Source organism: Zingiber officinale, chromosome 3A (genome assembly GCF_018446385.1).
Source record: "Zingiber officinale cultivar Zhangliang chromosome 3A, Zo_v1.1, whole genome shotgun sequence".
NCBI classification, from domain to species: Eukaryota; Viridiplantae; Streptophyta; class Magnoliopsida; order Zingiberales; family Zingiberaceae; genus Zingiber; species Zingiber officinale.
In genome coordinates, this window is record NC_055990.1 from 77,483,687 (window position 1) to 77,497,983 (window position 14,297).

At 34.3% G+C, this 14,297-nt stretch overlaps 1 protein-coding gene across 3 annotated transcripts in view; it reads right to left on the reverse strand.

Annotated features, from left to right (window-relative positions):
• The window catches only part of LOC122053851 (poly [ADP-ribose] polymerase 1-like), a 56,300-nt gene that overhangs the window by 10,897 nt on the left and 31,106 nt on the right, over window positions 1–14,297 (reverse strand). For all 3 annotated transcript variants that reach the window (XM_042615785.1, XM_042615784.1, XM_042615783.1), the window contains exons 6-14: window positions 12,911–13,106; window positions 12,680–12,838; window positions 12,425–12,485; window positions 12,260–12,323; window positions 11,913–12,170; window positions 11,408–11,645; window positions 11,200–11,309; window positions 11,053–11,129; window positions 10,793–10,953 (exon numbers count right to left, since the gene is read on the reverse strand). In XM_042615785.1, the coding sequence (XP_042471719.1) occupies window positions 10,793–10,953; window positions 11,053–11,129; window positions 11,200–11,309; window positions 11,408–11,645; window positions 11,913–12,170; window positions 12,260–12,323; window positions 12,425–12,485; window positions 12,680–12,838; window positions 12,911–13,106 (1,324 nt within the window). The remainder of the gene's footprint in view (window positions 1–10,792; window positions 10,954–11,052; window positions 11,130–11,199; window positions 11,310–11,407; window positions 11,646–11,912; window positions 12,171–12,259; window positions 12,324–12,424; window positions 12,486–12,679; window positions 12,839–12,910; window positions 13,107–14,297) is intronic.

The following is a 14,297-nucleotide window of genomic DNA, read 5'->3' on the forward strand; positions in this document are numbered from 1 at the left end:
TGCAGCACCAAAATCAAACCCGAGACTTAATTAGAGATTTGAGATGAAATTGATGTGGCATGTAAGAGAATTATTCACACAACGAACTCACAAATATTAAGAAAAAAAATTGAAAATGTCATGCATTAAATATTAGTATTAACCCTAGTACCAATTATGAGATGATTAATAAGGGCGCGTATCATATTTCATTAATTAATAAAAAGGCAAAGTTGGTTATTATATTTACTTCAGTTCAGTGTCGAATAAATAAGTGTAAGAACGTCCTAGGGTAGTAGGTTTTAATCTACAACATATTAATTGGTTGAATTGAATGCGGGGTATTGTAGATATATCATATATATAGAACACTACTCTTAACTATTCCTAATCAAGCATTAATATAAATGCATTGAGACTAGCATATAAGTAAATTGATGACTTAATCCCACAAGTCATGAATATGAGATATTATATTGACACATAGGTATATATTAGAGACTATGACCTGCTATGAGATATAAGATGTTTCATGGATCGTTATATGAGTATCATAAATATTTTTATAGTGACTATTAGTATGAATAGTCCTTAGACCTGAAGTCACTGTGGTTCCCTACATAAGAGTTGTGTACTTTAATAACGGCAAACGTCACCTATAACAGGATGGACTATAAAATCAATTACTGGGTATACAATAAATTATACGGAGGAACGTGAGTAATGTAGATGAAATCTATCCCTTCCATACGATGGAAGTTGTGCGTCCCTTGATTAGTAGGACATGCTTAATTGAATCAATATACGATATTGAGCTTATTTGATTGAGTGTGTCTACTTAGAGATCACGAAACACAATGATTGATAAGAGGATGACACGGTCTATACCTCATTGATCAATCTAGATATCAAGGATAGAAGAACTGAGTCATACAAGATAATAGACACGGAAAGGTTAAGTTGGATCTCGATATTCTCGCCACTTAGGTAGCAATGATGTATTGCTAGATGTCATTCATTGCTTATGTATCTAAAATTGTTTTAGAGACATTGCCAACGTTATGTAAATCTATTAGGTCACACACAAAGGACAAGTTTAATTTGGAGATGGGTTCATATGATGGATCATTGGATTAAGTCTAATCCAAATTAGACTCATTAAGTTAGACTCAATTGAATCCAACTATTGGATTTAGTTCAATTTGAATTAGACTCATGGAGTCAATTCAGATTAATGAGGATCAATGAGTTAGGCTCATTGGGTGAACTCAAATTCACCTAGGAAGAGGAAAGATCAAGACTTAATTGGATTAATAGAGGACTTAATTGGATTAATGGAGAATTAATGCCAATGAAGGCAATTAATGTCAATTAAGACTCATTGGTGAATGAATACAAAATGGGGTTTTGATTCATTTGGTAAAAAAACTTGTGTTCTTCCTCCTCTTCTTCTCCTTCTTCCTCATTGGCCGAAATCTTCCTTGTGGTTGCTAACATCACCTTAGTTGATTTTTCCTTCTCCACTTTGTGAGTTCATGAGACAGATGGAAGGCTTGTTCGTGTGGATACCGAAAGAGACACGGACACATGATCATGCTGAGATCCTTGCTGTCGAAAGTTTTGTGTTTACGCAATAAAGGTATAACTCCCTTTTAACAAACTTAGTATATATTTTTCTCCTTTGTATGGATCTTCTAAAAGGATCTAGTTAGTTTTTTCTGTTGTTTTTTTTGTGTATTTAGCGCTCTAGATCCTTACAGTGGTATCAGAGCCAATTGCGAAGGTATACACTAAGTTGTAGTTAGATTTTTTATAAGTGATATAGAAATTGTATGAGATGTTTACTATGATTTACATGATTATTAGTCTTCATTTTGGGGAACGTTTAGTTTTGTGGAGCAAGATCTCGCATGGCAGAACTCATACAATGAGTATGCAAAAGAATTTTGCTTCGGAGGTGTTGCCGTGGCGTTGCGGTGCATAATTCTTTGTTAAAATCATAATAGATTTTATGTTATAAAGATATTGTGAATGTTATATGACATGGTGCATGATTATGACTCTTAACCCCGATGTGATTGGATGTATGTATGTTGTAATTCATAATACGACCTGCGTGTTGTGCCTCTCTTCTTTTTCATTCTTGTTGTAAATTTAGACTACCCTCGAATGTAACTCGAGGTTTTTTTAAATTTTGTAATGTACAAATTAGAAAAGAACTAGTCTACTAGACGATGGTGAAAAATGGAGAAGGACAACAACACATGACGACAAAGAAAGCACTTGGAGAAGATGCTTTTACCTAAGTTGACCTTTCGTTCTTCTCATTGGTTTGAGAAGATCATAGTTAATGGGGTCATAACCATGTCACATTTTATTTTAGCGTATATGTTGATGTATGTCATGATATACCATGAATGTATGCGATGCATGTGCAGTTTAATCATAATTAGGTCTTTTTCATATGTCTATCAAAGTTTGGTACTCACTACTACCTCGATAAATTGTAGTCAAGTTTTGCCAAAACAAATTGACTCGATTTATCTTGGTGGAGTGCGACATGACAATTGTATTATCCATTAAACTTTGGGTGTGACTTAACTAGGTTACCTCAGTTAGATTGAGAACTTAGAGAGACATCCCACATGTTGGAAAAATGAACAAACAATATTGTTCATCTAGCTATACAAGAGTTACATTTGATGTAATTGGTACAAGTTGCAAACAACATTATAGGAGTCTTGGGCGATTAGCCAAAGGTAACGCAAGATGAGATAAAATATGGACCTTGTCCCAAATGCATGCCATCGCAATTGAATTTGGAGCTAGTAGTGTAGGTAAAACCACATCCATGACTTGCTCCCACCGAGCTTTATAATTCAGTAGGAGAATCATTTAATTAAAGACTCAATTAAATGATCTGAATACGATACTTATTTCTACATTTTATTGTTGTAGATCACTATGTCATCTAGTACATCAAATACTCTCTCTGTGATCTATCCTTGGTAAGGATAAGTTCAATGAAGCTAATTTCCTATACTAGTATAAAAACTTGAGAATATTTCTCAAGAAAGAAAAGAAATTACACGTCCTAGAGCAACCCATTTCTGAAAAACACCCCCCACTACTGTCACTAGAGCTGATAAGGATGCTTATAAGAAGCATTAAGATGATGCATTGGATGTATCATGCCTTATGCTTGCCACCATGAACTCTGAGCTTCAAAAGCAACATGAGAACATAGAAGCTTATGATATGGTTGAACATCTTAGAAAACTATATCAAGGATAGGCAAGGCATGGGAGATTTGAGATCTCTAAGGCTCTATTTCAATGCACGATGTAAGAAGGAAGTCCCGTAGGGCCTTATGTGCTCAAAATGATTGGAAATGTAGACAACCTACAAAGATTGGGATTTTCATGGTAAAAAATTGACCACTGACCTTATTCTACAATCGTTGCCAGCCAATTTGTCATGAACTATAATATGAATGAAATTAACAAACTATTGCATGAGATGTTGAGCATGTTGAGAACTACTGAACTCAACCTTACAAAGGCAAACCTAGTACCATTTTGATGGTGTCAAAGGACAAAGGTAAATGGAAGCCCAAAGGTAAGGGTAAAACCCAAGCCAAAGGAAAAGGCAAGTCTCATGCATTGAAACCCAAAGGTGAGGTTGCTAAGGAAGGAACTTGCTTCCATTGCGGTGAGACCGAATACTAGAAGAACTGCAAACTGTACCTAAAGGAAGTCAAAAGGAAGAGAAGTGAGACTTCTGCCTCAAGTATATATGTTATAGAAGTCAATTTATCTATTTCTTCTTCATTGGTATTAGATACCGGGTGTGCATCTCACATTTATACTAATGTGCAGGGTGAGAAATAGTAGATCATTGACAAAGGGCGAAGTGGACCTACGAGTAAGCAATGACGCAAGAGTTGCTACTATAGCCGTAGGAACATATTCCTTATCTTTGTCCACTAGGCTTATTTTAGAACTAGAAGAATGATATTATGTGTCTGCCTTAACTAAGAACATTATCTCTGTTTCTTATTTGGACAAGAAAGGATTCTCATTTATAATAAAAGACAAATGTTGTTCTGTTTATTTCAATGAAATGTCATATTGTAATGTACATCTTTTGAATGGACTCTATGTTCTAGACTTTGAAAACTCAATCTATAACATTAATACAAAATGGTTCAAATCTAATGATTTAAACCAAACATATCTCTGACATTGTCGTTTGGATTATATAAATGAGAGTCGCATATCCTAACTCCATAAGGATGGACTTTTGGACTTATTTGATTTTGAACGAGGCATGCAAATCTTGTCTTCAAGGTAAGATGGCTAAGACTCCTTTTAGTGGGCACATTGAAAGAGCTAATGATTTATTAGGACTCATAGGTTGTCAATATTTTATTACTTTTACTGATGATTTCAGTAGATATGGCTATATGTATCTTATGAAACACAAGTCTAAGTCCTTTAAAAGTTCAAAGAATTCAATAATGAAGTACAAAATCAACTTGAAAAGCGTATTAAGATGCTTTGATCAGATCGAGCTAGGGAATACCTTAGCCAAGAGTTTCATGGCCATTTCATTGAGTGCGAAATTGTATCTCAACTTACTCCACCTGGAATACCACAGTGGAATGGTGAATCAGAAAAGAGGAATCATACTTTATTAGATATGATACAATCGATGATGAGTCAAACAGATCTTCTTACTTTTTTATGGGGACATGCTTTAGAGATGGCCGCTTTCACACTTAACCACGTTCCATCTAAGGTCGTCATAAAGACACCATATATGATATAGACTGGGAAGAGTTCCAAGATATCTTTCATAAAGATTTGGGGATGTGAGACTTACGTTTGACGACAAGTCTCAAATAAACTAGGACATAAATCAAATAAGTGTTATTTTGTAGGATATCTTAAGGAAACAAAGGGATATTGCTTTTATAATCCCACACAAGGCAAAGTGTTTGTTGCCATAAATGGTATCTTTCTAGAAAGGAAATTTATTTCTAGAAGAACTAGCGGGAGTAAAGCCGATCTTGAAGAAATTCAAGATATACAAACTAACACCGAAACTTTGATGGAAATTGAACAAGTACCACAAGATATTGTGAATCATGATTTTGTTATACCGCAAGAAGTTGTGGAGCAATAACCCGTTCAAGTAAAACAAGCTCAGATCTAATAGGATCCGTCGTCGACCTGAGAGATATTTTTTTCTCTTGTCTGACCACGGTGATGTAGTGCTTGTTGGTCTCAATGAACCTACATCTTATCAAAAAGTTGTACAAGGCAAGATTTTGAAAAATGGCTAGAGACCATGAGATCCAAAATGGAATTCATGTACACTAACCAAGTATGGACTTTAGTTGATCCATCCGAAGGGATGAAGCCCATTGGGTGTAAGTGGATCTTCAAAGTGAAGACTAATATGGATGGTCATATGCATACCTATAAAGGTAGATTGGTGGCTAAAGGATTCAAACAGATTCATGATATAGACTATGATGAAACTTTTTCACCAATTGTGATGCTTAAGTCTATTCGAAGCATGCTTGCTATTGCAGTTTATTACGATTATGAGATATGGCAAATGGATGTCAAAACTGCATTTATTAATATAATCTACTTGGAGATGCGTACATGACACAACCTGAGAGTTTTGTAGATCCAAAGTATACGGGAAAGGTACGTAAGTTGCAAAGATCCATTTATGGATTAAAGAAAGCTTCTAGAAGCTAGAATCTTCGATTCAATGATGCAATCAAAGCGTTTGGTTTCATCAAGAATGAAGATGAACCTTGTGTCTACAAGAGGGTTAATGAGAGCACAATCACCTTTCTTATATTGTATATTGATGGCATACTTCTCATAAAGGACTTGGCTTGAGAATTATTTCTCAATGAAGGACTTAGGTGAAGCAGCCTACATTTTAGATATCAAGATATATAGAGATAGATCTAAGAGATTGCTTGATCTAAGTCAGAGTGCATATATTGACAAGGCGCTTAATCGTTTCGCCATGCAGAATTCCAAAAAGGGATTTCTGTTAATGTCACATGATGTGAGTTTTTTAAAGACTCAATGCCCCTCTTCTAAGGAAAGGGACCGCATGGATCAGATTTCTTATGCATCTGCTATAGGGTCTATCATGTACGTCATACTTTGTACTCGCCCAAATGTCTTATATGCATTAAGCATGATGAGCAAATACCAGTCAAATCTAGATGAAAGTGACCATGGTCAAGAATATTTTTAAGTACTTGGAACACCACGGTGGAATGGTGTATCAGAAAGAAGAAATAATACTTTATTAAATATGGTACATATGATATGATCAATGATGAGTCATACAGATCTTCCTACTTTCTAGTGATATGCTCTAGTGACAGCTGCTTTCACACAACCGTGTTCCATCTAGCGCAGTCATAAGACACCATATACGATATGGACAGGTTAGAGTCCTAAGATATCTTTTATGAAGATTTAGGGTTGTGAATATTACATTCGACGTCAAGTTTCAGATAAACTAGGACCCAAATCTGATAAGTGTTATTTTGTAGGATATCCTAAGAAAATAAAGGAATATTATTTTTATAATCTCATACAAGGCAAAGTGTTTGTTGCTAAAAATGGTATTTTTCTAGAAAAATATTTTATATTTTAGAAGAGCTAGTGGGAGTAAAGTCGATCTTGAAGAAATTCAATATACAAAGACTAGCACTGAGGCCTTAATGGAAATTTAACAGGTACCTCAAGATGTTGTGAATCATGATCAATTTGATACACCGTAAGAAGTTGAGGAGCAACAACCTGTTCAAGTAGAGCAAGCTCTACACAAATCTGATAGGACCTGTCGTCGATATTCTTTTCTCTTATCTGATCACAGTGATATAGTGCTTGTTGGTTTTAATGAGCCTATATCCTATCAAGAAGCTGTAATGAGTCCATATTCTGAGAAATGACAAGAGGTCATAAGATCCAAAATGAAATCTATGTACACTAACCACGTTTGGACTTTGGTTGATCCACCTGAAGGGATCAAACTCATTGGATGTAAGTGGGTATTTAAGAAGAAAACTGACATGAATGGTCATATGCATACTCATAAGGGGTGATTGGTAGCTAAGGATTTAAGCAGATCCATGGAATAGACTATGATGAAATCTTTTTACCAGTTGCGATGCTCAAGTCTATTCGAATCATGTTTACTATTGCAGCTTACCATGATTATGAGGTCTAGCAGATAAATGTTAAAACTATATTTCTAAATGAAAATCTACTCAAGGATGTGTACATGACACAACCTAATGATTTTGTAGATCCAAAGGATGCAGGAAAGGTATATAAGTTGCAAAGGTCCATTTATGAATTAAAGCAACCTTCTAGAAGCTGGAATCTTTAATTCGATGATGCAATCAAACCGTTTGGTTTCAAAAAAATGAAGATGAACCTTGTGTCTATAAGAAGGTTAGTATGAGCGCAGTCATCTTTCTCATATTGTATGTAGATGACATACTTCTCATTAAAAATGATATCCCTACACTACAGTATATGAAGACTTGGCTTGGGAATTAGTTCTCAATGAAAGACTTAGGTAAAGCAGCCAACATTTTAGGCATCAAGATCTATAGAGATAGATCTAAGAGATTGCTTGATTTAAGTCAGAGTATAAATATTGACAAGGTGCTTAATTATTTTGTCATGCAGAATTCCAAGAAAGGATTCATGCCAATATCCATGGTGTGAGCCTTTCGAAAGCTCAATGCCCCTCTTCTAAGGAAGAAAGGGATCGCATGGATCAGATTTCTTATGCATCTGTTATAGGATCTATCATGTACGTTATGTTTTGTACTTGCCCTGATCTCGTATGCGTTAAGCATGACGAGCAGATACCAGGTGACGGTCACTGGACAAGATACCAGGTGAAGGTCACTGGACAACTGTCAAGATTATTTCTTAAGATTTAATCTCGGAAGCTTACCATGATTATATTACATTCAAACATTAAATTTATTTTAATTTTTGAATTATTTACACATTTTTAAAATTATTTTAAAATTTCAAATATTTTTTAAAAATTTTAAACTATTTTAATTATAAAATTAATTTAAGATTTAATTTTCAATAAATTATAAATATGAATTCAAAATTTTCAATTAAAATATAAATTTATACATCATAATTATATTAGTTAATTATAATTTATATAATAATTAATTGCAAATTGTATATATTTTAAATAATATATTACATATTTATGCATATCATTTTAATTTGATTTTTATTAAACTACAAATATGAATTTAAAATTTAAATATTTGCATTTTTTTATAAATATTTTAAATTTATATATTATAATTATATTAGTTAATTAAGAATTTATTTAATTAATTATTGATTTATATAATATATATATATAAAATAATAATGATATATTTGTATATATATATAAATAATATATTTTATAAAAAATTAATATAACAATGATTATAACAGTAACATTAATAAGTTATAACATATAAATATATATTTTATTTAAATATAAGGTTTTAATTAAAAACGGTATATTGTTTATACTTTTTTTATAAAACCCTATTCTTCACAATCGCGATTCTCCCCGATTCCGCCGTCGAGACTCCTCTCCTCACGATTCCAATCGCAACACTTCTTCTCTACCGAAGACGAGGCAGTGAGCACGCTTCTCTACCGAAGATGAGGCGACGAGGCGGCGAGCATGCTTCTTCTCTACCGAAGACGAGGCAACGAGGCGGCGAGCACACTTATTCTCTACCGAAGACGAGGCGGCGAGCACACTTCTTTGGCGAGGCGATGAGGCAGCGCGATTGCTGTACTGGTCTAGTGCCGATGTCGGTCCCCCGTCGAAACGGTAAAAACCGTACGTATCGAGCGGAACGGCTCGGTATTTTATACTATGAGGTGAACTATAAAGTCGATTATTGGGTATGCAATAAGTTATGCGGAAGGATATGAGTGATGTAAATGAGATCTATCCCTTCTATATAACGGAAGTTGTGCGCCCCTTAATTAATAGGACACAAGAATGCATGGTCATGCTCAAATAAGCTCAATATGCGATATTGAACTTATTTGATTGAATGTATTTACTTAGAGATTAAGAAACATAATGATTAATAAGAGGATGGCACGGTCTATTCCTCATTGATCAATCTAGATAACAAGGATAGAAGGACTGAGTCATACAAGATAATAGACACGGAAAGGTTAAGTCGGATCTCGATCTCGCCACTTGGGTAGCAATGATGCATTGCTAGATGTCACTCATTGCTTATGTATCTAAAATGGTTTTAAAGACATTGTCAATGTTACGAGAACCTATTGGATCACACACAAAGGACAAGTTTGATTTGGAGATGGGTTCATATGATGGATCATTGGATTAAGTCTAATCCGAATTAGACTCATTGGGTTAGACTCAATTGGATCCAGCTATTGGATTGAGTCCAATTTGAATTAGACTCATGGAGTCAATTCATATTGATGAGGATCAATCAGTTGGACACACTGGGTGAACTCGAATTCACCAAGAAAGAGGAAAAGAACAAGACTTAATTGGATTAATAGAGGTCTTACTTGGATTAATGGAGAATTAACACCAATTAAGACTCATTGGTAAATGAATACAAAAGGGGGTTTTGATTCATTTGGTAAAAAAACTTGTTTTCTTCCTCCTCTTATTCTCCTTCCTCTTAGGCCGAAATCTTCCTTGTGGTTGCTAGCACAACCTTAGTTGATTTTTCCTTCTCCACTTCGTGAATTCGTGGGATGGAGGGAAGGCTTGTTAAAGAGGCACGAACACGTAATCGTGTTGAGATCCTTACTATCGGGAGTTTGTGTTTACGCAACAAAAGTATAACTCCCTTTTAACAAACTTAGTATATGTTTTTCTCCATCGCATGAATCTTCTGAAAAAATCTAGTTAATTTTTTCGCTGCGCTTTCTGCGTGTTTAACGCTCTAGATCCTTACATTAAAGAACTAGATCTCTTTTATAGACCTTAACCTAAAACAAACTAGGAAATAATCAAATTTAAATTATGAAATAAAGAAATCCAGATTAAACTCTAACCAAAAGTATCTCTTTTAAATACTTACCAAATCTATTTAACACCCTAAAACTAACCAATTATCACCTTAAAATAGTTCCTAAAATAGACTTCTTCTCCTAAAGATCCCTTACCAAACTAAACTTTTCAAAAATCTAAAACTTTTAGGATTAATTTCCTAGTTTGCATGCCACCACCCAAATGTTAGGTGATAGATGATTTTGGTATTAGCAAGGGTTCAACTAATGAATTTTTAATAGTCTCCAGCTAACAAGGTACCCTATCCCATTATACAATTGAAATCTATCTGCAATAAATTTGAAACTCGTATATTTCTCGTTTTTGGGACTGAAGGATTTGGATTTTCCCAAATCAAGGTTTAGCATGATCAGTGTCAACCGATGTCAACCTATGCCATGTCAGCATGGACCAACACCAAGTCAGTACTGGTCTGGCCTACAAAATAAATTAGCATCAAACCAACCCATAACCTGGATCAAAATAAACTTTACATTATTAGCAAAAAAGACAAAGATCTAAACCTCCAAAATAATAAAGAAAAGAAAAACAGTAATGAGTGCCAACCAGAAAATATATATAGATGTCGAAAAAAAACAAAAAACAAACATGCTCAAATGCAGTTCTGATAAAGTATGAAGAAATGATAGTAGCATTTATATGCTTAAAACCCCACCTTTGCCCTGATGTCATCTTCATGTTGTATCAGATGAGGATGGATGGAGGGGATAAAGGTAAAAAATCGATTGCTAGCATCAACAATCAAGCTTTCTTTAACAGCTGGAGCATATGTAGTGTTGCAAATCAAGTTCTGTATCTCTGTTAATGCAGCAAATCCTGAAAGGCAAAAAGGAACTTAGCAGACCATGAACGCTATCAGGTTTTTATGCAACAATATCCGTTATACTGTTATGGTACACTAGCAAAAAGGCTCACCTTTTTGAATATTCTCCTTGCTTAGCTTTCCGAGTGGCATTTCAGTCAAATTGATCTCAAATTCTAACATCGCAGACCTAAAAGGTTTATGGAGAAAAATTATAGACACTCACCCATAATATGGACAATCGAATGAACAACACTTACCTATAGGTTTCAACATTAAAAAGCATTTTCATTAATTCGAGCAACCGGGGTTCAAGCTGGCTTTTCAGATTAGATGGATTCTTTTTAAGAGCTTGTTTGACACCATAATCCTAAAAATGAAAAAGCTTATAAGCCCACTAAACAGACAAATACAGGACTAGCTTCAAAAAGGAATTGACAAACAAGTCATCATCCACTAAACACGCACAATATCTAGTGGGTAAAATCTTCCAGGTTGCTTCTGGAAGTTAGCCTTCTGTTCCCATGCTTCCCACGGATTCCCTGTTTTCTCAAGAAATAAATGTTTAAATTGCTGAATTGCATCTGATTTTGACATCTCTTCTAATTTTATTCCTCCAATTTTATCATTGCCAACTCGTCCCCACTTCCGGAAAACATAGCAGTCTGAACCATTATCTTCTTGGATTATCTGAAGGATGTAGTAACTTCACAAACAAAAAAAAAATACAGTAAGAGTTAATTTACAAGCCAAAGAAAAATAAGAAATAACAATTTCTATGATGAATCTAAATTGGAAGGAAATAAAGAAACAAGTAGCAGAGGGTAATTAAGGAAAGGAATTTAATAGCAGAGATCACCATAAAATGATGATGCGCAGCCAACTTATCATACCAATCATGATAGAAAATCTTTGTTTGGATAAAAAATAGAAGCTACGCCGGACATGTTTTTTCTAAAACAAATGAAACTACCTGTTTATACCAGTAGACAGATCAGACATATTTAAAGTAGTGTTATAGATGCTTTGTCCATCTTCTAAAATATGACCAGTATCCTGCAAATCAGAAGCCTCATGCACAGCACTTCTTCCTTTCACTTTTACAGTGACAACACCACTTCTTGAGGTTTCTGAAGCAACCTCAATCTTGTACGAATCAAAAGGAAGCTTCTTCATCTTTCTAATGCATCCATGAAGGTAATCTTCCCTAACAATGGGCAATTTCATCCTCCTGTAAAGTAGGATAAAGCCTTGTCAAAATTTTGATTTGGACAGACCCATAATGACAGAAAAAGTGAGAGAGATGCAGTCTACAATAACCTTGCTTTTTTTATTTGAGAATCATCATTGTTCACCTCACGGCTCCATATCAAACAGCTAGTATCTACATTGATGAAAAAAAGTTACTGATTGTTCAAAGTATGAATATATTTGATATCAAAAGAGTGCCATGCAGATAGTTTTAATAAAACTTGGGAAAATAACCTTTCATGATTTTCATATGAAATTTTACTCCAGCTGCCTCAAGTTTTGGCTTCAGTTCTTCCTAGATGTAAAAATAGAAATTACTTTAACAAGGTGCAAAATCAGTACCCAATGTATGTGAAAAACAGTTAACAAAGTTCACTTGGGCAACAAGACCACCTAAATACAACCTCTAATGTCCGTTAAAAAGTATATATTTGCCAAGAGCAGAAATCAACAAGTGGACATAACTAATAAAACAAAATAATAGCTTACGAAATCTCCACTGGATTTCCCAGCAATAGCAACTTTTAATTTCTCCAACTTTTCATCATTAGATGGCGGAGATGAATCAGATGTATCCCCAATGACAGACTTACTAGTGGAGAGAGGAAGAAGTCTTTCGGGTTTCTTGGGTTTTTGAGACCTGTACCACTTCAGAGGTAGAACAAAGTTGAGTCAGCATTGATTACAGCTGATGATTTTTCATGCAACAAATATACATACTTTTATAAGATACTTGTTAGTTGTTTCTCTAGGAATTTTCCACTTTTCCTTAAGGCGTACTGGTTCCTTTGTTGAGTATGAACACTTGCTCCATGCAGACAAATAACCATGACAATGATACTGACCTCCAGAGTAATGCAGAGAACCAGAGCAGAGTGGGCATTTATCCAATGCACCAAATAGCATCCCATCAGCACTAGAAATATTTTAAAAAAGCACACACCTGTTTAGGACTAAAAAATTGAGGCAACAGCACACCAATATGAAACAACTAAATAGCCTGGTCATCCAATAGACAGATGGAATGAAATTGTTCACACTTTTATGTCTAAAAACAGTGAAAGATATTATAGGCAGACTTTCATGTGCCTACTAAGTGCTGAAACCTGAATAACAAGCTGGTGAAAGCATTTTACAAGAATGGCAATGCACACGACTAAGTTCTAAGTTTCTAATTACTAATATCTTGGTCTATCCAACATATACTAAGTAATTAAGTTGGTACGATCCTCATTCTTTGCTGACTATTTTTTGCTGAGTATTTTTTTCTTATATCACAGCACATTGAAATTCCCAAAACAATTGAATGTCATGGTTTAAAGTGTTGACACCTCTGGATGAAACCAATACTGTACAGACATGAGATTCTTGTAGTTGTGCCACCTGTGCCAACACAAAATAGCCTGTGATGATGTAACCAATGTGTCTTGTCTTGTCAACTGGCAAAAGCGGAATTGACTAAATCTAGAAAGAGAAAATAAGGCATACCTAATGAAGATCCACAAGTCTGAAAAAGTAGGGACGGAAGCAGAAAATCTTCAACAAAGGGGAGGTGGCAACTCAGCTTTGGTTATTGAGTAAACTATTTTATTTGTATAGTTAAAATTTAAAACAGATCATTGATCAGACAAATACATTCGCCGTTCCATATTATAATATTGATACAATTTCAGTACTTATTTACTTTTATCAACGTCGAGTGTGCACATTATATCTCATATTATCTTTAGATTTCTATAAACAAAGTATAATTTTTTTAAAAAAAATATTCTTTTACTTGCTTTCTTTATTGAGATGAAAGCGGATAATTGTTTCTATTTGTTTCCTTTGTAGGAAATAGAAACTCATCATCTTACTAAAGAAAATGCTTTGTCATGCACAATATGTTATTCTACATTCAAAAATAGACGTGTGCCAAATTTGCATTCATCTAATTTAATATTTGTAATAACAAAATTATTAGTTTTGCAAAAATGAGATCAAATCTCTTATTGTAATCTTTTTCATCCAAAATTTAAAAAAAACAAAACATGATATTCTCTTTTTTCTTTTTAAAATTAGTAAAAAATATATTATCAATCATTCGGCCAAACATTGTTGACTATTC